This window comes from Phodopus roborovskii, unplaced genomic scaffold, assembly GCF_943737965.1.
Source record: "Phodopus roborovskii unplaced genomic scaffold, PHOROB, whole genome shotgun sequence".
NCBI lineage: Eukaryota > Metazoa > Chordata > Mammalia > Rodentia > Cricetidae > Phodopus > Phodopus roborovskii.
Window position 1 is genome coordinate 2,334,371 of NW_026126446.1, and position 22,340 is coordinate 2,356,710.

Consider the following 22,340-nt stretch of genomic DNA (forward strand, 5'->3'; position numbering starts at 1 on the left):
TGGCTGACTCCATAGGCAGAAGTGGCTCTGGCTGATGGAAGGCAGAAGCTATGAGTGTGCTGGTGTCTTTCCTGGCTAGCACCTGGCCCTCGGGAACAGGGAGGGAGCCCCTGCTTGCAACCTGCTGACCCAATAGCCTCCTTTATTCAACACCAGGCAAGGGTGGTTTCCGAGCCCAAGCTCTTGTGGATGCAAGCTTGTAGTGTGTACTCACCGCCGGAGGCCAGTGTAAGCCCCTGGCTTCCATCACTCATTTCACCCTTAGCTGCCCTGGAAGGGTTTGATCTAAAACTACTCTATAAGCCAAGGCCCAGGGAGGCTGAGTAACTTGCCCATTACACAGTGAAGGAGTAACAGGACAGGATTTGGGTCCCATTTAGAAGGAACTTCCTCTTCAGTGTGCTAGCTCCAAACTCAGACCTACCTACTTATGTGGCGGTGCATGCCTTTAATCCCAGCACTCAGGAGGTTGAGGCAGGAAGATCCCTGGGAGTTCAAGACCAGCCTGGTCTGCATAGCAAGTTCCAGGCTAGCCTAGATGACATAGTGAGATTTCTAGAGAAAAATATATTTGGGATCATTTGGGAAAAAAAGACAAAGGAGTTTAACAGAAATTAGTAGTATGCAGTTAAAGGGAAGAAAAACAAAACAAAACAAAAAAACCCCCACCAACATAAGAACAAAGCAAGAGGGGGCATTTTAGTCAGAGAGTCATGAAAAAAAAAAATGAAAGGCCTTGACTTCTAGCTGGCAGGCAGGAAAGAAAGAGTAGGACTGCCCCCGGCTAATGGGTTTCTAGGCTGGATTAGCAGAGGTATTCCACATAAAACCCAGAGAGAGGTTTCCATACTAGCTTGTGGAAACTGGCCCGCTAGAAACAGCTAGGCCAACGGGCACTTTGCCCGTGGCTAGCAGCTATGATAGACACAAGCCTCTGGGATGGGGAAAGGGGTCCCCAGCAGAGGCCCCAGGCTATAGTGAGAAGGGGGCCTCTCTGCTCCAGACTTGAACTATTTGGGACATGATCACGCATTGGGATAGCCCCCCCACTCCCAATCTGTAGGCCAGGATGGGAGTGTGTTGCAGAGTTCAGCCCTCTGGCCAAGGAGAATTTAGGAATTCTAGCTTCTGATAGGAGGGGCCATGATTAAGGACATTAGCAGTTGCCTCTGCACAACCAGTGTGGCAAGTCATAGCCCACAGAAAAAGTGTGGATAGTGGGTAAGTCTTCTCAGTCAGGGCTGCTGACTCAGTGTTCAGTGTTCCTGGAACCTGGGGCTCCATTGAGTCAGATGACCGTGTGTAACAGCTTCTATGTGTGACAGCCTCCGTGTGTTCCTGAATGGTTTTCTTTCTGTTTTTCTGTTTCTCCTCCCCCACCTCTCTCTCGGAAGGTCTCATGCAGGACAGGTTATCTTTGAACTTGATATGTAACTAAGGATGACCTTGAACTCCTTATCTTCCTGACTTTGCCTCCCCTTCCCAGTTGTAAGGTTAAAGACATGGGTCACTACACTCAGTTCCTTCTGTACTTTCTTAGCTACTCTGGAAAGTCAGACTCGGGGACTGAAGAGATGGGATGAAGTAGCTGACCTACCACAGGTCACATGACAGTAGTGGTAGGGAGAGCACTCAAGGCACACGGTGCATGGGGCACGTTCCGAACACCTACCAAGCAGCCCAGGTGACCTGGCTTTCTGCCTTCCCACAGGGTTTCCCAGGAGACATTGGCCCCCCAGGGGACAACGGTCCTGAAGGCATGAAGGTGAGTCCTTTCCCACCTAAGGTCCTTGGCTGGAGAAATCCCAGGGCCCAAGATGGCTGCCAACATAAGGTGGAGGTGCCGCCTCTGAGACTCTTTCTCTCTCCCAGGGTAAGCCTGGAGCCCGAGGCCTGCCTGGACCTTCCGGGCAGCTGGGACCTGAGGTGAGCTATCCCTGTCTCCTCCTGTCCCTCTTTGTCTTCTCCAGCCTGTCCCAGCACCCAGCTGGCTCTGTCCAGGGTACCAAAGCCTTGATGTGGCCAGGGCCACCTCAGATTCCAGAGCATCTGTTCCATTGCAACCCAGCCTGTGACTCTTCTCTGACCGGGTGGGACAAAGTGACTTCCTTCCACACCTATTACAGTTTATCAGTGTTAATTTAGGAGAATAGGAAGGGTCGGTCCCTTCTTAAAAGTGGGGTCCTTGGAGAGTCAGGGAGGGCCATGACTGCCAGGCCCCATGTTAATAGCAGCAAGGCCTTGGCTAGAACCCGGGTGTGCCTTGGCCTGGAGTCCATGCTCAGATTCTATGCTGTTCTCAGATATGCTCCTGGGAGACACTAGGGCATCATGCAAAATGCCATGCCTCAAGTAGCTGGTATGTGAGCAGAGTTTATCAGCACCTAGAGAGGCCTCAGGCTGATTGGGCCTTTCACAGGCAGCCTGGCTTTTCCTCGTACATGAGGCCCTCAGCCTTGCTTGGCATCATGGTGACAGCCCTGGGAGAATGAGCAACCACAAGCAGGCCTTTGCTGACGCGATCTTTTCTCCGAGCTGGGTGTGGGTCTGGCGGAGTCCCAGTGCTGGCTCCAGGAGTCACTGCATGGAGTTGCTTTCCTGGAAGCTAGAGATGCTTGCTTGCTACAGGGTTACTTTGAGGGGACTGTGGTCAGGCCCGGGTTGCCAGAATGGTCAGCCTGGAAACTATCGTGACCTGAGGAGTCAGAAACAGGAATGGAAGGAAGAGAAGAGACAGTTGAAGCCCAGTCCTCTGTCCTTGCTCACATAACTGTCCAGGGAAACCCAGGCTCTACGCTTATGAGACCACTCACTCCTTCTTCATTTACCAGAAACCTAGGACACTGGCTTCCTGAGTGTTGAGTGCAGGGTGGCATGGCATCTTTAAAATAACAAGATGTCACCTCTAGGACTCAGCTGAAGCCTGTCATTGAGGATATTCACTCTGAGCAAACTCAGGCACACCAAGGCTGGCGTCTGCTACAGAGCTCATAAATGAATCTGTCTTTGAGTTGTAGCCTGGGGTCCTATTCTTCAACAGCTCAGACACTGGGATTTGTGATATGACCCTTGGGTGATTGGTGGACACCTCCCCACCCTGTGGGGACCAGGCTGTAAGCCAGACACCTGGCCCATCTGTGAGGACTTCTGTACTTTTCCCTCCTTATCGTACAGGTCCTCCCAGAATCTCATTTAATGTTTTCCTTTGTCTTTCTTCTTTTCTTGTGTCCTCCTACTCCAGGGAGATGAAGGACCCATGGGGCCACCAGGAGTCCCAGGCGTGGAGGTGAGTGTTGCTGGACAAGAGGAGGTGGGCTTCTTGAATCTGAGCCAGTGGGCACAGGCAGGGCAACATCTGGCTAGTGGTCTGGAGAAAAAGCAGCAGGGAGGCCTCTGGCCTGTCAAAACATAAGAAGTGGCCTAAGATGAGAGACTGAAGGCGGGTGGCCTTAACTACCTGCTTTATTGTGTTGGATTCTGTGTTGGTTCTTTCCTTGTGCGTTTTCCCTGGGGCCACTTTGCTCAGTCTCATGAGAGAGGAGCAATGGAGGCTGCAAGAGTGGAAGATCCAGTCCTTGGTCCCACAGCTAGGACGAGGGGTGGGTGACTGCCCAGAGCCTGGGTGCACATTCTGTCCCCAGCTTCCACCTGCCTTGCAGGACCCGGGCCCACCTGTGCCCCCAGCAGCAGTGTTGACCGGCAGCCCTCAAGGCTTCTGATTTCAGTATCTCTTTACACTCAGAAAGGAGGAGACAGACACCTGAGAGCATTTGCTAGTGTGGCTCACATGTTATTGTCAATATGTGAATAATTAAAACCACATACTGTATATGTCTTTATTAATTCAGTGGAAATTGATGATAAGCTTGCTTCTCATAAGCAGAAAGTTTTGTTTTTGTTTTTTGGCTTTTTTTTTTTGGTCCAGAATCACTATATTTTTTTGAAGCAAAGCATGAAAATGGGACACACATGGCATTGCTTTCCCATTTTTGCAAGCCTCTTGGATGTCACTCTGGTGGAGTCAGCTGGGTTCTCACTTCTGGGTCTGCATCAGTCTGTGATGACACCATGTGTCACACAGTCTTGAAAGAGTGATGAAGGCAGGTGACATCATCTCACGGCCACTGTGAAGCAGACTTTCCCATCTGACCCTCCCATAGGGATCCCTGGCATCTCAGGGTTCTCTGACCATGTTTGGAAGACTGCAAACTGGAAGTCCATATTACCCTGTGCCCAAATGCTCTGCCCAACTTCCTTTCGTCCTCTCCCATAAAAAGCAGGGGTCATTGTCTCTGTTGATGACAGCTCAGCCCAGGGATCGAGGAAGCAACGCTGAGGTCACATTGCTGGAGACCATCTTTGAATTTCTTTGTCTGGATGCTTGGTGGCATTGGATCTCTACATCACGATCCCCTCCAGAGCATCCTGAGAGGGATTTCTAGAGTTCTTCAGGGTCCCTCAGCTGTAGCCCCTTTCATGTGCCTCTCTGTTACAGGGTCAGCCTGGAAGGAAGGGGTTTCCTGGGAGGCCTGGCCTGGATGGCTCAAAGGTGAGGAGACGTAGGCATGCCTGGGGGACAGTGGTGGAGGAAGAGGGAGTGGGTCTGACATATAAAGCCCTAGAATAAGCCCTGAATCTCATGGCTAGTGGCAGGGGAGAAAAAAGTGGTCCATATTCACCCCAGGGTATTGGTAACAGAGGAGGGAAAAGGAAGTAGACATAGCCGAAGTGTCCAACAGAGGGGGATTGTTCAAGTAACAGGATCCAGTCCAGATACTCTGGGGCAGGCTGTGAATGGGAGCTTGAACAGAGGTGGTACCTGCCTTCTTATACTGAGCAGAGGCAAGAGACTGACAGTGCATAACCAGAGGCAAAGGGAATTTGTATTTTCTTCTCTGTGTCTCCTGGGGCACAATGAATATGCATTGTGTTTGTTAATGAGCCCTTTTCTTTTCTCATTGATCAAAACAAGAACTGACCCCAGTAAGGGAGTGGGCTATTTTTCTTATCTCAGTGACAAAATAGCTGACAGAAAACTAGTTAAGGGAATGTCTTCATCATTATTGCTCTGATGAAACACCGTGGCCAAAAGCTACTTGTGGAGGACAGGGTTTATTTGGGTTAGCACAGGGAAGAAGGGTTTATTATGGTTGTCATTTTAAGAAGGTACAGGCCACCAAGGCAGGAAAGGCAAGGTGGAGTTCATGTGGTCATACAGTGTAGCTGGGCCTCTTCACATCTGGCCAGAGTGGTGGCTGTCTCCATTTTCCCCTTTTATTCACTTGGGCCCCCAGTCCCTGGGATACTGCCACCCATCCTCAGAGTGAGTCTTCCTGTCTCAGCTAAACCTCCCTAGAAATACTATCATAGGTATATGTTTTTATTCCCATTTTCAATCCAGTCAGGGTAATAATGAAGACAAATCATTTCCAAGGAATGCCCTTCAAAGGGAGCTATGTTGGGCTAAGTCTGTGATTGGTCTGGAAAGAGAGGGTAGGAAACAGTTGGAGGATCCCTTGAGCCCCAGTGATACCCTTCCTCCAGAGGGATGAATGGCCATGCTTCTGGCCTGGTCCTGCCGGCATTTGTAAGAATGACATTTGGTGGGAATCAAAGGGAGGATGAGACTATGAATAGGACACATGGACTATATTTTCTTTCCAAACTTCTGTCCCTGTGATCATGTGTCCTGCCCTCTGAGGACTTGCCACAATCCCTCAGATATTAGTTAAGTTTCTGTGGTGCAAGGTGACACATTTGGGCAGATTCATCCTGGGGAATCTCCTGATCATTGATCTATTCATACTACATATCCATACTACAGGAGAGACCAAGGCTGTTATGGTCACCAATAGAGTAAGATCTGTCCAGCAGAGATCACAGCTGCCAGGCAAAGCCATGCCAGGCCACCAAGTGCTAGAATCTGGGAGGCTAAGCCTAGCACAAAGACAAGACTCTTCAATACTTTTTGAGCTGTTGACAAAGTTTGGGAGAGTGGAGGTTTAGTATTTACCTGCAATCCCAGCTCTCCCTGCAGCTGGCAAACTGAATGGAAATGGGCCTCAGTCAGGCTGACCAAGGTCCCAATTCCAGCCTTCCTTCTAGCTGGCTCTGAGACCTTCCACAGTCCTTCTACCCCTTTGGGCCTCAATTCCCACCCTAACAAAATGAGTTAGGTTATTTGAAATCCCAAAGGAGTCAGGATGCTGGAGAACCTTGCTCAGAGGGAGTGATGACTGTCACGTTGGGGAGCACTCTTTGGTTGCTGCTAGCCATTTGGATTCTTCAAGGCCAAAGTCTGGAGCTGGGGTTTCCAGTTCATCCTTATCAATGACACATAAGACCACTTGGTCTTGGGGACTTCAAGTGTTTTCAATGTCTCACCTCCTGTCCTGACTTTCCTCTTCTATGTTCCTTTGTAGGGAGAACCAGGAGAACCTGGACGGCCAGGGCCTGTGGGTGAACAGGTAAGTTACACAGTGGGGTACTTACTTGTGCCTATTCCATTGCTAGGCGATCACACAGTCCTCAGACTGGTAACATACCAGAGCCAGGCCTCTTACACACTCTCAAAGAAGAAGGAGGACCCTGAATAACATATTCCCTTCCTAAGCCTTGACTCTTGAAAGCAATCTTTGGTGCATTTGCTCAAGGAGTTAACGTGATTTCATCTCCTAGAACTGGGGTTAAACCAGAGAGTCCCCCAAAGTGGCTGTGTTCACTTAGCTAGAGAAGTAGATCCACTCTCCAGGGGCTCGAGGTCCAGGCCTCCCTAGGTTGTAAAGAAGACACAACTCAAAGCAGGGGCTCTGGATAGCTGAGAAGGAGGAACACATCAGCAGAAGAAAGGTTGCCACTGGTCAGTTAAAGGAAGTTGGAGGCTCATCACCCTCTTCTACCAGTTAGAGCAGTACTTCTGATGCCGTGTAGATGGAGACCCAGGGGCCTCCCTCCAGGCCTCAGTGTCTCCTTCAGGCTTGACCTCAGGGCTCAGAGGTAGTGTTGGGAAGATATTTGCCACACCTGTAAATGAGGACCCTCTAGGAGGGGCTTCATCAAGCATGGAGGAGGAAAAATACTGGAGCCTCAAAGGTTTCAGTTGTTCCCAGAAGTGCCATCCATGGCAGGAGACTCGTGTGCAACGGGCTTTCTCACAAGGCCTGTGACATCACTTGAGAGAAAGATAGGAATTAAAGGGCCCCCCTTTCAACATGTTTGAAATCTTTCCAGTGTCATTTGAGCACATTCTGAGGGAAGCGGGAGCTTGGGAAGGCTGCTACCGCCTTGATGCATTTCCTGACTGGAAAAAAACAGCACATTCAAGTTCATAGTTATGCTAATGGTTGGCCTTGGGGAAATAGATACTTAGAACCCTAGACGGTTAGGACACAGAGATGCTTGGAAATAATTTTATCCAGGGCCCTGACCATTTTCTGTGTCTTAGCTACCTTTGCCAAGCTAAGGAAGCTCGCGGACCCCATCTCTTTGAGTAAGTTTAAGTACACAAAGTCAAGGTGAAGGGTTCCAAGGCAATCAGTTACATTGAGATACATGCAGAAAATATGTCCATTTGTGGCATATGTGTATCTACTTCTCAATTGATACACTCAACAATGATACCTAACAGTGACCTCCACATTAAGTGTGATGACGTTTTGAGATCTGTGCAAGATTGATTGTGGTGATATGTAACCAGATTCACAAGTGTTTGATATTGCTGGCTGGTTGCACACACTAGTATTTAAAGAAAAGCACAACATTTTGATGAGAGGATAATGTATATAAAAGTTGTAAATTTTTCTTTTCAAGTTCCTGGACCCTCTGCAATCCATCCAGAGATGGATGGAGACCCTGGGTTAAGAAACCCTGGATTCTGACCCACGTTGGCAGTTTGGGTCACAAATTTGGGAGAAAAAAATGGGATCAACAGTATGTTCAAAAGAGGTAGTGGCTGGAGCTGGGACCAAGAAAGAGTAGAGACCCTGCCTGGGCTGGCCCCGGCTCACTGGGACAGCAGAGCCCCCAGCTAGCAGTGGGTCTAGTGGCAGTTACAAACTGCGGCAGGAGGGAAGGGCATCTGAGCTGGCTCCTGTATTGACTGTAAGATATGCAACAACACCAGCTCCTCTCCGTGTGACCACAGCAAACTGGTGGCTGTTTCCTATTCCTGACAGAACAACAGACTCCCTAGGAAAGATCCCCCAAGCTCACACCACAGGCCCTGCTTGTAATCACAGTAACAGCTCCATTTATTGCTCACCCGTGAGGTAGCAGGCTCTGTGCCAAGGACTAGCTACAAGCGTCTGCAGTGCCCCCAGCAGTCCTGGGACGGGAGCTGCTATGACTGACTCCCATTTTGCAAATGAGAAAACTGAGGCACTGAGAAATTAAGTAGCTTGTCCAAGATCTCATAAGCAGTGGCGTAACTCAGAACTGGCATTGACTCTTAAGAGATTCTGGGTTCCGGAGTGTTCCCCCAGACAGAGCAGAAAGTCCTTTGGTCCCTAGAACCCTTGCATTTATCTACCAACAAGCACGGACTGCCTGCCAGGCCTTGTCCTAGGTGCTGGGAACAAGGTGTGAGCCTCTAGGGACCATAACCGTACCAGCACCTATTCAAGGTGGTAGTCCAGTTGAGAGCACATGGTGTCTGACTCTCAGAAGCAAGCACCCACAGTGACCAGCACCCTCCACAACCCCCCCATGGCCAGAAGAATGCTATGAGTAGGTGAGGAGATGCTTCCATATCTTGCCAGCTAGAGAGGAGCAGGCTGTGCCCCTGACTTTCAAGCCTGCTTCTCTACTGTCCCTGTCGGGTGGGAGCCCTGAGCCTCTGAAACTACTTCTCTTCCAGTAGACACACTGCCAGTCCAAACCCCTCCCCACAAGGAGAGCACAGCATGGGGCTCTGGGGGGGGCACAGGGACAGGCATTTGCTGGATGACTCTTACTGACTCAGATCCTGTCTGACTACTTATTGAAGGCTTATGTCTTCTAGGTCCTGACAAATAATAAATTTAAAGTAGCCATGACCCATTAGGCAGGTCCCTTTCCACAGAGCCATCCTTATTTCCTTCCCTGACACCCTTTAAATGTCTGGTTGCTTCCTGGTGGGAAGTCCAGGTGATGCCTTAACCCTGGGCCCCTTGAAAAGCATCTGGGTCTTGAACATCAGAGCTGTCAGGAGATTGGAAGGGACTATATTGTTCCAATCCCATAGATAAGTGTAGGCAGACCAATTTGTCCAGGGTCCATAAAGCTGGAGTTTGAATAAAATGACATAGACAGTTCCATGCACAGGGCTAAGTGGCCTCAGTACATGGACCCACAGTTATGAATGTCACTGTCATCTTAGAAATGTTCCAGTGTATTTGTTTTAATGATTGGTTGGTGTTGATATATCCCTGCCTGTCCTGGTACTTGCTTCATTGCTCAGGCTGGACCCAAACTGGAGGTCATGCTTCAGTCTCAGCTTCTCTAGTACTAAGATTATAAGCCTGAGTGGTCATGCCCATGTTTTGTTTAGCTATTTCTAAAGTGTCCTCTGTGACATACTATCTATGAGTTCACAGCTCATACTGTAGCCCCCTCATACTACCTCTGAAAGAGTCCCAGGAGACCATCCTGTGGGTGGCAATGGTGCTGGTCCATGCTGTCGCGCACATCCTTTGGGGCCCCCAGTGGAGAAATGGTACAAGGAGGCTGGGAGATACATTGCCTGAATCCCCCCTCCACTGCCCCCAAAGAAAGTCATGGCCCCAGGAGCTTGCCACTTACAGCTGTCCTGGCAGGTAGCCTAGCTCTCCAGCTTAATAGAGCACAGGGGCCTCTGGACTGTTAACAGCTCCAGGTCTCGCTCCACTTTGCTCAGAAGTTCGGCACAGGGAACAGATTTCACAGGACCAACCCACCCATCCCCGTATGCCCCAATTCTCTGGAAAATGTCTGGCTGTACATCTGGGATCCCCCACAACTTCTTAAGCCCTCCTGACCCACACAGAAGTCCTCTGAGCATGTATCTCACCAGAGGAGAGGTGGGTTCCAGCAAGGCTTCGCTCTACCTCCTTGGGGACTCTCAGCTGTCCATCTGCCCTAAGCATATATGCATGCTTACCTACTCACCTGCTCAGGGTGACAGCAAGACCACTAAGAAGAGCTCTGGAACCCAGAGACAAGCTTTTACACATAGTTTAAAAGATCCAAAGAAAGCCAAGTAGTGGTTGTGCTAAGTCTTTAATCCCAGCAGGAGGATATCTCTGAGTTTGAGGCCAGCCTGGTCTACAGAGCGAGTTCCAGGACACACTCCAAAGCTACAGAGAAACCCTGTCTCAAAAACACAAAAAACAAAACAGAATCCAAAAGAGGTGTACTCGTGTGTGTGTGTGTATGTGTGTGTGTGTGTTTCTATGTGTCTCCATGTCTATGTGTATCTGTGTTTGTGTGCATGTGTGTCTGTGTCTGTATATGTGCCTGTCTATCTGTATCTGTGTCTCTTTGCATGCATGTGTTTGTTGTCTGTCTTGTTCCTGTATGTGTCTTTATATGTGTGAGTCTATGTGTATCTGTGTGTGTGTTTGTGCATGTGTGTATGTCTTTTTATGTGCATATCTCTATGTATCTGTATGTATGGGTCTAAGTATGCATGTGCATGTGTGTATGTGTCTTTGTATACGTGTGTCTGTGTTTGTGTGTCTGTCTGTCAGTGTTTATGTCTGTGTGTCTGAGCACATGTGCTTTCAGCAAAGGGAAGCCTTTTAGTAGAAACCTCCCACCAAATTCCACCCTGTCTCTGGTGTAGACTGTTAGGGTATTTCTGTCTCAGTCAACAAGTTTGTTTCTCTCTGAAACAGCCCCAGAGCCCCCAAAGATGGAGACAGATGGCCTCTTCCCAGCTCATCCCCCCACTCCAGTTCTCCAAATGTGTAGGGATCCCAGCCTGCTTCTGGCACGGGAAGAATGCTCGGCTCCCAGGGTTGCTGGCAGCAGCCCCACCACTTGGCTCTCAAATCTGAACCATCTGGAGTGGTGGGGAGAAGCAGCCCAGAGGCTATGCTCTTCCACAGCAGTCCCAGCCATATAGTCACCGGGTGCGGGACGGGGGTGGCGACTAGGTGTGGGAGGGCTGGGCCCCAGAGGAGAGGAAGCCTTGAACACTCAGCATGCCCCCAGATTCACTAGTTTTTCCGGATGTGTCCTCCCCAGGGACTCATGGGATTCATTGGTCTGGTAGGGGAGCCTGGAATCGTGGGGGAGAAGGTAAGTGGACGTGATCGAGGCAAACCCTCAGAGCTTGTATTTTTCCATCAGCGTAAGGGCCAGTGAGCTGCAGATATTGCACCACCCCCTCTGGTTCTGCCATCCTTGCTCTCCAAGAGCCTATGTCCCTGTTCCTGTCTCCCCCCCCCCCCCCAGCTCTTGTCTTCACCCATAAGCACAACCAGACCTTGGCTTGACCATCAGTTGATGTGTGTGCCTGGGGCTGCCTACTGGCATCACCCAGCATTGGTAGCAATGGTAGGGGTGATTCTTCAGTGGACAGTGCCTAGGATGTTTCCATAGCCCCTGGAAGCACCATCTTACAGAGGAGGTCACTGAGAGCCCTGCAGAAGCTGTGGTTGGCCCAAGGCCACCCAGATTGTAGGTGGCAGAGCCGGGACTAGAACCAGGTCAATCACTGAAAGCCACACTTTGCTGACTGAGCCCCTCAGCCAAGTAGTCATCTGTGGCTTCCCTTGTCCCTCCGGGCCTCCTAGCTTTGTAGACTCAAGTACTTCACTCTGCCTCGCTTCCTGGGCCCTCTGGTCTCTACCTTCCTCCCTATGCTCCTCCTTATCCTTTAACACAATTGCAAAGTAGGTAACCACTCACCAAAAGTTGCAGTGTCTGCAGGAGGTCTCAGGAGCCCTTCCCCCACAGCCCTCAGTGCTAACAGCTTACTTAGCCATCACACAGTATCAAACCAAGTTTCCCATGTCCTTCCTCACCTGTGGACCCTTGCTTTGGACAGGTTCCCTTTTCCCATGTCCATCCAACCATGTCCTTTCTGCCTGGGTCATTTGCTGGGGGTTCTCCAAAGGGAACTTTCTGCTTTCTTCATCACCAGCTGGTCACATCCCCTGTGACAGTGTCTGTCACTGTCCCCAAAACCCTCTACCCATACCTGCTCCAGGATGCATCTTTTCTAGAGGTCCCCATCATCTCCTTGCCATACTGGGTGTCTTGCATTATGGGCTTGAGTTGTTTCTTCTCCTCATGGCATACTCTGGGGCGGGGGGACGCTTGGCACATAGTAGTGTCAGCACACGGTGGGTGCTTAATTAATTTTTATCTGAAGAGGAAATAAACCTTGCAAAAGCTGAGAAAGGATGGCCATAGCCTTGCCTGCTGTCTCTGACTTCCCAACTTGTTTGAATTGGTCTAGATGACATGAGTGATGTGTGATTATCTGGGGTGCCATGGGGGAAGGGGTTGTCCATGAACAGAGAGAAAGGCAGCTATGACTCTCTACCTCAGCAAGTCCAGGGGGTGCCAGGCCTAGTGAGAATCACGTGACATGGGCCAGGATCAAAAGGGTGATGCAATTATTGCATCCTTCATTGGGACCATCCTAGCCCAGGGACATATGCTGCCCTGCCTGGCAGGTGACGCTGGGGTTTCCTGCCACTGAAACTTACTTACCTGAAGATGTGAGTGATCTGGGAATGATTCCATAGACCATTGTCAAGTTCCTACCTCCCTTTGGGTCCCTGTCCCCAAAGCCCCCAGAGCCCCTGGGCCCCAGAGTCCCAGAACCCCAGACATGACCTATATGCCTTCCTATCTCCACCACAGGGAGACCGTGGAGTGATGGGACCCCCAGGCGCACCTGGACCCAAGGGGTCGATGGTAAGGAGTAAGTCTGCATCCTCTCCCCTCTCCTGACCTAGCCTCAGGTGGCAATCCTGTTCCCTTCACATACCACATGCTCTAGACACCCAGGATGCCTAGCTCTCTGAATCCTGGGCCAGGCATGACTTTTGGCCTCCTCACCCTGGGTTAGAGCTGATCCCCCGTGACAGGGCTGAAAAGGCATGTGGCACCTTCCTCATCTGACTCCTCATTTTTCTTCCTCCTTGGCAGGGCCATCCTGGAATGCCAGGTGGTATCGGAAACCCTGGAGAGCCTGGATCCCGGGTAAATAAAACTCTCATGTCTCCTAAACACAAACACATGGAGTCCAGACCTGGGTGGACACTCAGCCCCTGGCCCCTGGCTGGGTTCCTAGGCAGATCCTGCAGTTTTCCCTGAGCCCACATTTTGTTCAAATGAAATCTAGAGCATGTTGTGACAGTAGTGATGAGACAGTGTGGCAGAATGAAGGCCTGGGGCTGAGGTTCTGTACAGGGCAACATGTGAAGCCCAGGAGCAGCTTCCTGCCACTCAGACTGAACTGGGGACACAGATGTCAATGAGGCAGACATGCAGTCATCACCCACAGCATATGCCAAGCACCAGGTACTTGTATCTTCCCCCACAGTCCTTTGAGCCAGTGGAAACACGTCCCTAGGCAGAGCCACCCTCTGGGGTCACAGCCATGCGTGGTTTTTCCCCCTTCTCATGAGAACGGAAAGCCACATCTGGCTACGGATTTAGAACTGGAACTATGGTGGAAAGGAGAGGATGGTTTTCAGTCCAAGGGTCCGGCCCCCATCCTGTGTTTAACGCTGAAGTCTGCACCCAGGAGTACTTAGGGTCTGCCATCAAATTCTTTCTTCTAGGCCTAGGAGGATGGTTCATTTGGTAAAATATACTGTGCAAACACTAGGACCCGAGTTTGAATCCTCAGCATCTGTGTAAAACACTAGGTATGGTGGTGAAAATATGTGGAGATGGGAGGATCCTGGAGACTTGCTGACTGACCAGCCTAGCTGAATTGTCAAGCTCCAGATTCAGTGAGACACCCTGACTTAGAATAATAAGGCAGGGAGTGCTAGAGGGAATATCCAGAATTTACCTGGGGCTTCCACACGTGTATGCACACATGTCTGTGTACACGTTCATACCTGAGGCCTCCCCTGCCTCCATTTCCCCACCCATCAGCCAGCATCATGCCTACCATCACCGTTGTGATGAGAATCAGCTGGCATTCTGTGTGCGGATACGCCTGAGCACCTCATAGATGGCTCCAGCTACTGATAAGACAATGCTTGCCACAGTGATGGCTTCTACAATTGAAGTGCCATTTCAGATAATTGAGTGTCCATCTGACGAGCATTTTCCAGTCATATTAACATTCTCATTCTGTACTCTGAGCTCAGTCCTAGCCCCTTAACTAGGCATGGGGAGGCAGATGGGCAGGACCTGGGACCTGCTGAAGACCTGTATGGTCCTATAGGGGTGAGAGACTTTGTTCAGTCTTGCACTGACTGTGAGGGCACTGTGGTTCACTGAGGTGAGATGACTTGCCTGAGACCTCACAGCTGGAGGCCCAGAACTGCATCCTGCTGTGGTGCTGTTCCCTGGCCTTGGATCCTTTAAAGAATTTAGCTCAACTATGTAGAACCTAGCTTCTGGGGCTTCAGAGAATATGCCACACGGCTTCTAAGAGAGCACTCTCAAAACAGCCTGTCTTATTCAGGCTGTCACTATCCCCACCAACCATCTGCCAAGTCTAGCTTCTTGCTGTGCAAGCCTGGGGTCCCCCCCCCCACTGGTTCTGCTGGTGGGTCAGGCTGCATGCTGGCTCTCACCTCTAGCAGCAGCAGCAACAGGCTGGAGGACAGCAGCTATGTCTATACCTCAGGACTGTGGAAGCAGCAAGGTGGAGCTGCTCACTGGGGATGAGGCTGCTCAGAGGGGATGAGGCTGCCCCTCTCTGGAAGGGCCCCTGCTGCCATCACAGGATCCAGCTGGCTGGCACAGATGGTTCTCTGTGCTTACACTAGGTCAGGCCAGAGAGTCTTAAATCTTTTCCACTCTTGATTCCTCACCCAAGGGACTTTTATGCAACACTTGGTATATAGGGGCATAAAATAGCTCTACAGGTCAAATGCCTACTGATAATATGTCATACAGAAATTCCCTTTGAAGCATTTTTTGGTACCTGAATCACTTCACCATTTGTTAGGTATGGAAGCAAGCCGGCATTGCACTGAGATGGCAGCTCTAGTTAACTTGTACATGGAGGATTACATCTTGGCTGAGTATTTGATACTGCAGGACCTCAGGCATCCTCACTCGTTTTCAGAGTTGATTGGCAGATGTTTCAAATTTAATCATCAATGCTGAAAATTCTGCTTTGCATAAATACATAATAAAAACTGGCGGAAGTGTATTTGGGGCCATTCAGAAATAGCTGGGAATGCTATTCTAATTCCAAGCCAAAATTCACTGAATGATTTTTGTTTTAATGGAACTCAAGTCAGCATAGCAATTTTTAAAATCAAACATTCTAACAAAATCTAAAGATATGCTAATTTGATACTTGTGTGCTGAGCATGGTGGTAGGAAAACATTTGAAGTCTTTGTTTCCCTTTGTTGAAGCGTTATATTTCTGTAAGGGCAGAAAACAGTAAGAACATTGCAGTTCAGAATAGGCAGCCATGTCAAGTCTGAGTCCAGGCATTGCGGTGATGCGTGGTGTGGTGGCATGTGCAATACAAAGTGTGTGTGCTGTGTGGTCACAGCCAAAGCCATAGTGAAGACACTCAATGCAACACAGGTGAGCACAGCCAAAAGTATCTCTGACTCACAATGTGTTTGATTTTAAATTAATTTTTGGTTTGCTTAATGTACTCAGAAACCTCTAACTTCTGCCAGTAATTTTCTCAGCCTCCACGTTCAGTTATGTGACCCCCATGTGGAGTCTTAGACCACAGTTTAAGAAACTGAATAAGGTTGGTCTTTAACTTGTGGCAGTCCTCCTGCCTCAACCACGCCAATGCTTAGATTACAGGTGTGAACCACTTACTGCACCTAGCTCAGTCCTGACCCTTGCTCTCTGCCTCTGCCCCTTTCTGTCCCCACCCTGACCCAATACACTCCTCCTCCTTCCCCAAGGCTCTTGGTGCCTGGGGTAGTTGGCACCTATCCAGGGCTGTGCGTGGTGTTAGGTGGGGATGAGGGACAGTACTCCAGACCCCGCTAAGGAGAGAAAGGACATGGGGATTAGAGGAGATGCCTTTCTCACATGTCACTGTCACCTCTCACCTAGACACCTAGGTCACTAGCCAGGCTCAGGGTTGCCACTTGCCAGGAACTTCTCCCAGCAGGCCAGAGTGCCTACTTCTCAGAGCTATGGCTGCTGGCTTCCCTATTCTGCTATTGCCCTCAAGCCCTGAAGGGGCTTCTAAGTGCCCTCTCCTCCCACAGGGCCCTCCAGGATCTCGAGGCCCACCAGGCATGAGGGGAGCCAAGGGGCGCCGGGTAAGTGAGGACACTTCTGCTCCTTGTTGTCTGCCCCACTGGGAGTGAGTCAAGTCGTTTCTGGAGCACTGGCCTGGGGCTGAGCACACCCAGAATTGGTGCTAGAAGCTGAACCCAAGCCATCTTCCCAGCCTGTGTCTGAGCATCACTCATTCAGCCACCACTCCTACTGTGTGAGCTACCACTGGAGACAAACGCCTGCCACAACAGGGCAAGCCTAAGTCCTGCATGGCCTTGTGACGCAGACATAAGTCACACACACATATTGGGTCTTACACCCAAAGCTAGCCTGTGAGGGTATCTGGGAACCATAGAGATTTAAGACAAGAACTGGTCTGAATACAGTAGCCCAGGAGATTCACCAGTGCTTTGTTCTGACTGTCACATACACTAACTCATTTGACCCTTGGCATTACCCTCAGAAAATGCCAACACAGACAAGTTATGACACTTGCCTCAAGCTGCACAGTCAGAAAATGGTAGAGCTGAGGTCTGAACCCATGAATCTGCTTCTGACATACTGGATGATTACTGATGTGAAGGTTCAGGGCATGTGCCTCCTTGTGGAGAGGAAACAAGATGGTGTAGGCTGCCCAGGCCTGTTACCAAGTGCCATATGTGGCTCTGATACCATTATCTTGGTTGTATCTACTTTTGAGTCATTCCCTGAACTAGATGTGCTAAGCAGCCATCCTGAGATGGGGAAGATGAGACTTTGCTTTGACTGCCAGGATCCTTTCTTCTGAGTCTCTTAAGTGAGACAAGGCCTAAAAGCTTCTGGGTGACTCGCCCCCCCCCCCCAGAAAGCTGACCTAGCTGCAGGGCAAACTGCCAAAGAGTGAGCTGTCCCCACCCCCAATATGCATACACACATCTTGCTTGAGGAAAGCCAGGCTCCGGTTGGTGCTGGGGTACTCAGGGCTAGGAGAGGCATGTGAGGGATGAAGCCGTCCTCTGTGAGGTTTGGCAGCAATTGAAATCTGTGGGATCAGCCTTGGAACACAAGTTCTGCCAAGCCTGTTGTGTTTCTGGCTTGGCCTGTGTCCTTTGGAATGCTCTTTGCCCTCTGAGTCTGTTTCCCCACAGGTGCCATGGGATGGGCATAGGAGATCTGCAAGGCCATGCAGGCTTTCCTGCCCATATGTAGGGTAGACAGGGAAGGTCTGGAGACAGGAATGGCCCATTAGCATCCATTGAAAGCACCCAGTCAGACCATGAGTGGGGCTTCTCTTGCCTTCCCAGTCTGAAGCTGTGCAACCTTAGGCTATAGTCTCTTTACCTCTCTGAGGCTCTCCGCATCTATTCAGGTGGGGAGTTCCTACTGAAGGGCTGTTGGCATGTGGAGTGTCTGTTGCTACACCTGAGCTCTCAGAGTAAGGCTCTTCCCCTGGATTAACAAATAGTCGACTTCCCCTCATTTGCCTCTGCTTCCTCCTCTGTAAAATGGGCCAGCACAGAGCTGGCCTGGCTGGGTATGCAGACCCAGTCAGTTCCCAGGAACTTTGGCTCTAGGATGGCCACAGAAGCTGGGTTTCCCTGTCTCCTGTTGCCCTTTCTCAGGAGGCTGTGGTATGCTGGATCTTCTTCTTCTCCTGACAGGAGTGGTTCTGCTGAGACTGAGCTGGCCCTTCTAGAGGGCAACTCCAGGGTGGTCTTCTGATGTGGCCTGTAGGGAATAGCATGTGGTTCTGATGGAAACCCTAGCCTGCCTGCCACAGAAGGCCTTCCCAGAGCACAAGGAAAGGAGGGTAGCTGGGGACCTTCAGAGCAGGCTTTCAGGTACCATATCCCTGCATAACAGCTGGGCATCCAAGGTGGCTGGAAGTCACTCTCTCTTCCTTCCTCCAAACAGGAGATATGGTTCCTTGTTCTCTACAGCTTAACCCTGGCTTGTAGACCTTGTCCCCTCCAATGCCACACCATGTAAGCCTCCCTGAAAGGCAAGCCTAGAGGTCCTGTCTTGATAGACCCTGTGACAGGGTGTTTACTCCAGTCCAAGTGAAGAGTGGCACACAGTGGGGCAATTAACAAGCATCTGATTGGTTTGGGTCCCAATTCTGGCTCTTCCCTTACTTGTTGTCCATAGGCAACTTCACTTCCATACCAGAACCCTTTCCATATTTCTTTCTCTGTGACTGTGTCTGCTGCTATTGACGTTATATCCTTTCTCCTAAAAAGGCTTTGATCCCAGGCAGTGTGGTCAGTGGGCTGCGTGACTCCAAGGGCTGTGCCCTTCCAGGGAGGTGTGAGTTTGTGTCACACAGAGAGCCCCAAACCAGGAGCATCTCTCAGGCCTAGCTCTGACTGTGACCTGGAATGCCCCACCCCTGCTTGCCTTCATCTCCCCAGGACCAGGTCCTGAGTTAGGGAAGGAGTAGGAAGAGTAAGCTAAGGCCTGGCTGTGGGAACATGGCCACAGGTTTCTCTGCTTCAGCCTTCAGTCTCCACATCTGTGAAACAGGTTGGCTGGTGGCCATCTCAGGACACTTTAGATAGAATGGCCCATACATCCATTGCATTTAGAGTCTCTAGCTGACTCCCTCGGCTGTGATCTCTGAAGAACCACCCAAGCTATTGCACGAATGACCTACCTCAGGCTGTGTGGAAGGGGAGGGAAGGGGAAAGCCAAAAGCTATAGGCATGCTCACCCTCCTGGTTCATAGCCCAAGGGAGACCCCTGCCGTCCAGTGCATTGTGCTGGAATCTTCTTCCTTTTCCAGGGCCCTGGAGGACCTGATGGACCAGCTGGGGAGCAGGGGTCCAAGGGCCTGAAGGTACAGACCTCTCCTGAGTTGTCCCTCTAATCCCTGACCCCTTGAAGTAGCAGAGAGGCCCCAAGAGGATTCAGGGCATGTTCCCAGAAACTCATTCTGTCACCTTCTAGCAAAGGAAGGCCATTGAAGACATCACGTATGCTCTGTGCTATTCTCTTCAGTGGGAAAGGCCCTTGGTTCTTGACCCCAACTTCTCTATGGAAATCTTAAGAATGCCCACAGACAGTGTTTGAGGAGGGCATTTGGCCTCTTGGGTCCTCTCCTCTCTTAAAGTGTCTGCATGAGCCCCTCTCCCACGCCTACATGCTCTGCTTTCCACAGGGCCGTGTGGGACCTCGGGGCAGACCTGGCCAGCCAGGACAGCAGGTAGGTGAGGCCCCACCCATAATAGGTCCTGGACCCTTCCTCCATTTGTTGTGACACATGCCTCTAATGATGTCCATTGTGCTTCCAGGGTGCAGCTGGTGAGCGAGGCCACTCAGGTGCAAGAGGCTTCCTCGTGAGTAGTGTCCATTCTGGAAATTCTCAACATGGGGCTTTGGGACAGGTGGGGAAAGGTCACCGTGAGTTTTTGACCTTCATGGGAATCTACAGGTGCCCTGTGGCCTCATCTCAGCTCTAAGTGTGGAATGGGAATCTGGATACACCATAGGACTAGCCTGAGGTCAAGGGGATGGACTTAATGGAGAAACTCTAAGAGATTAAGGTCACCTGTGTTTTCCACAGGGCATCCCTGGACCCTCGGGCCCTCCAGGTGCCAAGGGCCTCCCAGGAGAACCGGTAAGTATCTATTCTCTCTCTCTCTGGTACCTCTGCACTGGAAGTTTTGTCTTAGTTTGACTGTAGCAGGGACTGTTGGCTGGGTAGTCAGATGGGGAAGAGTAGACAAGACAGGCCTAGGAATGGCCTGCAAGGATGGAGAGCTTGGCCCTGAGTTCCAGGGTGAGTCTTGACTTGCTTGACCACTGGATCCATTACTAAATGGAGATAGCTGACGTGCATTTGCCACAAGATTGTGGAGATGGCCCGAGAAATGCATAGAGGGAGCAGTTAGCATCTAGACAGGCAGAAGGAAGGAGGGGAGAGAGGGCTTTGTGAAGGACAGGGAAAGGACAAGGGAAGCCATTGTCCTTCAGAAGATGTCCCAAGGGATGGGTTTGGGAAGGCAGAGGTGCTAGGTCTCCCCAAGGAGACTGCAGCGTGCCAGACAGCTGGAGACCCAGAAGAGCCTTTGGATCCTGGAACCCTGGATGGTCAGGGGTAGTTGGGAGTGGGTGGGGGAGGGCAGAAGAGGAGAGAGCTCAATGAGAACAATTCTGAAGTTGTGCATGGTAGTGAGGGGACAGGGGGTTCAGCCCTGCTGGGGTACAGTTGGATTCTGAGAGACCCTGGAGATGGGTGAAGGGGAGCTGTATATGGTTAGAGGTAGGTGTGTGGATTTTCTCTTTCAGTTTCCATGCGAGTCTGTGTGACCCAGCCTTCCCATAGCTCCCCACATAGGGGAACCCCTAACTGTATGTCTGTCCGTCTCCAGGGCTCTCAGGGACCTCAGGGGCCAGCTGGTCCTCCAGGAGAGATGGGACCCAAGGTGAGTGCCCAAAGAGCTCTGGTTTGCCCTTTACTGCTACTGGGGCACTGTAGCCCTCCTGGTCAGCAGTCCTACCTGCTGCTTGATCCCTGTCCTGGCCTACAGAGATGGTCAGGCTGGCCCTGCAGAGATCCTACAGATGACCTGTCTGTACAGGGCATAGGGTGAGGGTCTGGGAGCCTGCCTCACAGCACTGGGTGGGACCTTCCGGGGGTTCTCCCTACCTTTTGCCTTGCACTCTGCTACAGGATCATGAAGAGAGACCCAGACTATTGAAGGTCCCCTTCCCACCCTCACTACTTTGGCCTAGTGTCAGGAAAATGCCAAGGAGAGGCCAAGACCTGCCCCATGGTTGGCCTCTTCTTCCCCACAAACTCACTCAGATCATGGATTTTCCTGCCAAGGCTCCTGTGTGGTAAACCACACTCGTGGGCAAGCAGGGGGTCCAGCAGCTGCTGGGTGGTGTGAGGCTCCGCCAGCCTGCACCCAAAACCAAAGTTTTGCCAATCCTGACTCAGGAGCCGCTGCCCTACCCCGCTTCTGTACCTCCCTGTTCTGTGACCTGAGCACGTCCCTTGCACCTTTCCGGGCCTTTGCTTGCCCTTGCTCCAGGAGAGACCAGTGGCTTTCTTTTGTTTTGCAGGGGCCACCGGGTGCAGTGGGAGAGCCTGGCCTTCCTGGGGATTCCGGGACGAAGGTGAGACAAGATGAAAGATGGGAAAATGACTTGTTGACACTAGTTCCAAGCTGGCAGCCTTGTCCTCTCCCTGGAGGAGAAACAGTCTTTTCTTGTGCTTGGGATAATGGATCTCTGTCCTGGCTAGGGAGCGGCCACAGCAGAGTCCCCAACCAACTCAGAGCCCCTGAACTGTCCCCTGTCCAGGTGTGTTTTCTCTGGCACCTGTCTTGGTCCCCCATTGGGATATTTGCCCCTCCTGATCTCCATGATACCATCAGCACAGGTGACCCTGTTACCTGTGAGGACACAGGCACCTATTGATACCCAGCCCTAGGGAGCTCCCTTCCCACCCGCTTCCACCGTTGGAGGACCCTGCTTATGCTGCAGACTTGAGAGCCTAGGAGCCATGCTGGCCAGCTGAGGGATAAAAGCCAGGCCCAGGGACATCTGCCAAGGAAACTAGGGGACTTGTTCCAGTGTCCTGTCACTCTAAGAGAACTGAACTAGCCTGGGACTACTGGCATTGACTCAGTTCTGCCTCATTTTCCCCAGGCAATAAAGAAAGCCACCTACATATGAAGTGTCACCCACATACAAGCTGTTTGGGATTAGCTTGGTCCAGTCAGGGCTGGTCTGGGGCACCAAGCTCTACTCCTAGGGTCCAGACACCAGTAGGAAGCATGGTGCACAAATCTCCAAATGAGGTGGGCTCTTTGGAGGCCTTTCAGGGGTGTATGGGCATTCTGGCTTCCTTCTCATTTAGTTTCTTACCAAATCTCAAGGAAGAGGAAGAATGATGTTCAGCAGAACTGTCTACAGCCCAGACTTCCCTAGTTATGCTGCCCACCTTGACCTTGAGTATGTCACTGGGGCTAGCTTCCGGAAAATGACATCT

The 22,340-nt window shown here is 51.0% G+C and overlaps 1 protein-coding gene across 7 annotated transcripts in view; it reads left to right on the forward strand.

The window, feature by feature from the left end:
- Nucleotides 1–22,340, forward strand: part of Col27a1 (collagen type XXVII alpha 1 chain) — a 118,343-nt gene that overhangs the window by 65,532 nt on the left and 30,471 nt on the right. For all 7 annotated transcript variants that reach the window (XM_051187953.1, XM_051187956.1, XM_051187958.1 and 4 more), the window contains exons 20-34: nt 1,712–1,765; nt 1,873–1,926; nt 3,242–3,286; nt 4,496–4,549; nt 6,423–6,467; nt 11,203–11,256; nt 12,832–12,885; nt 13,120–13,173; nt 16,351–16,404; nt 19,125–19,178; nt 19,500–19,544; nt 19,633–19,677; nt 19,905–19,958; nt 20,713–20,766; nt 21,410–21,463. In XM_051187953.1, coding sequence (XP_051043910.1) covers nt 1,712–1,765; nt 1,873–1,926; nt 3,242–3,286; nt 4,496–4,549; nt 6,423–6,467; nt 11,203–11,256; nt 12,832–12,885; nt 13,120–13,173; nt 16,351–16,404; nt 19,125–19,178; nt 19,500–19,544; nt 19,633–19,677; nt 19,905–19,958; nt 20,713–20,766; nt 21,410–21,463 — 774 coding nt within the window. The remainder of the gene's footprint in view (nt 1–1,711; nt 1,766–1,872; nt 1,927–3,241; nt 3,287–4,495; nt 4,550–6,422; nt 6,468–11,202; nt 11,257–12,831; nt 12,886–13,119; nt 13,174–16,350; nt 16,405–19,124; nt 19,179–19,499; nt 19,545–19,632; nt 19,678–19,904; nt 19,959–20,712; nt 20,767–21,409; nt 21,464–22,340) is intronic.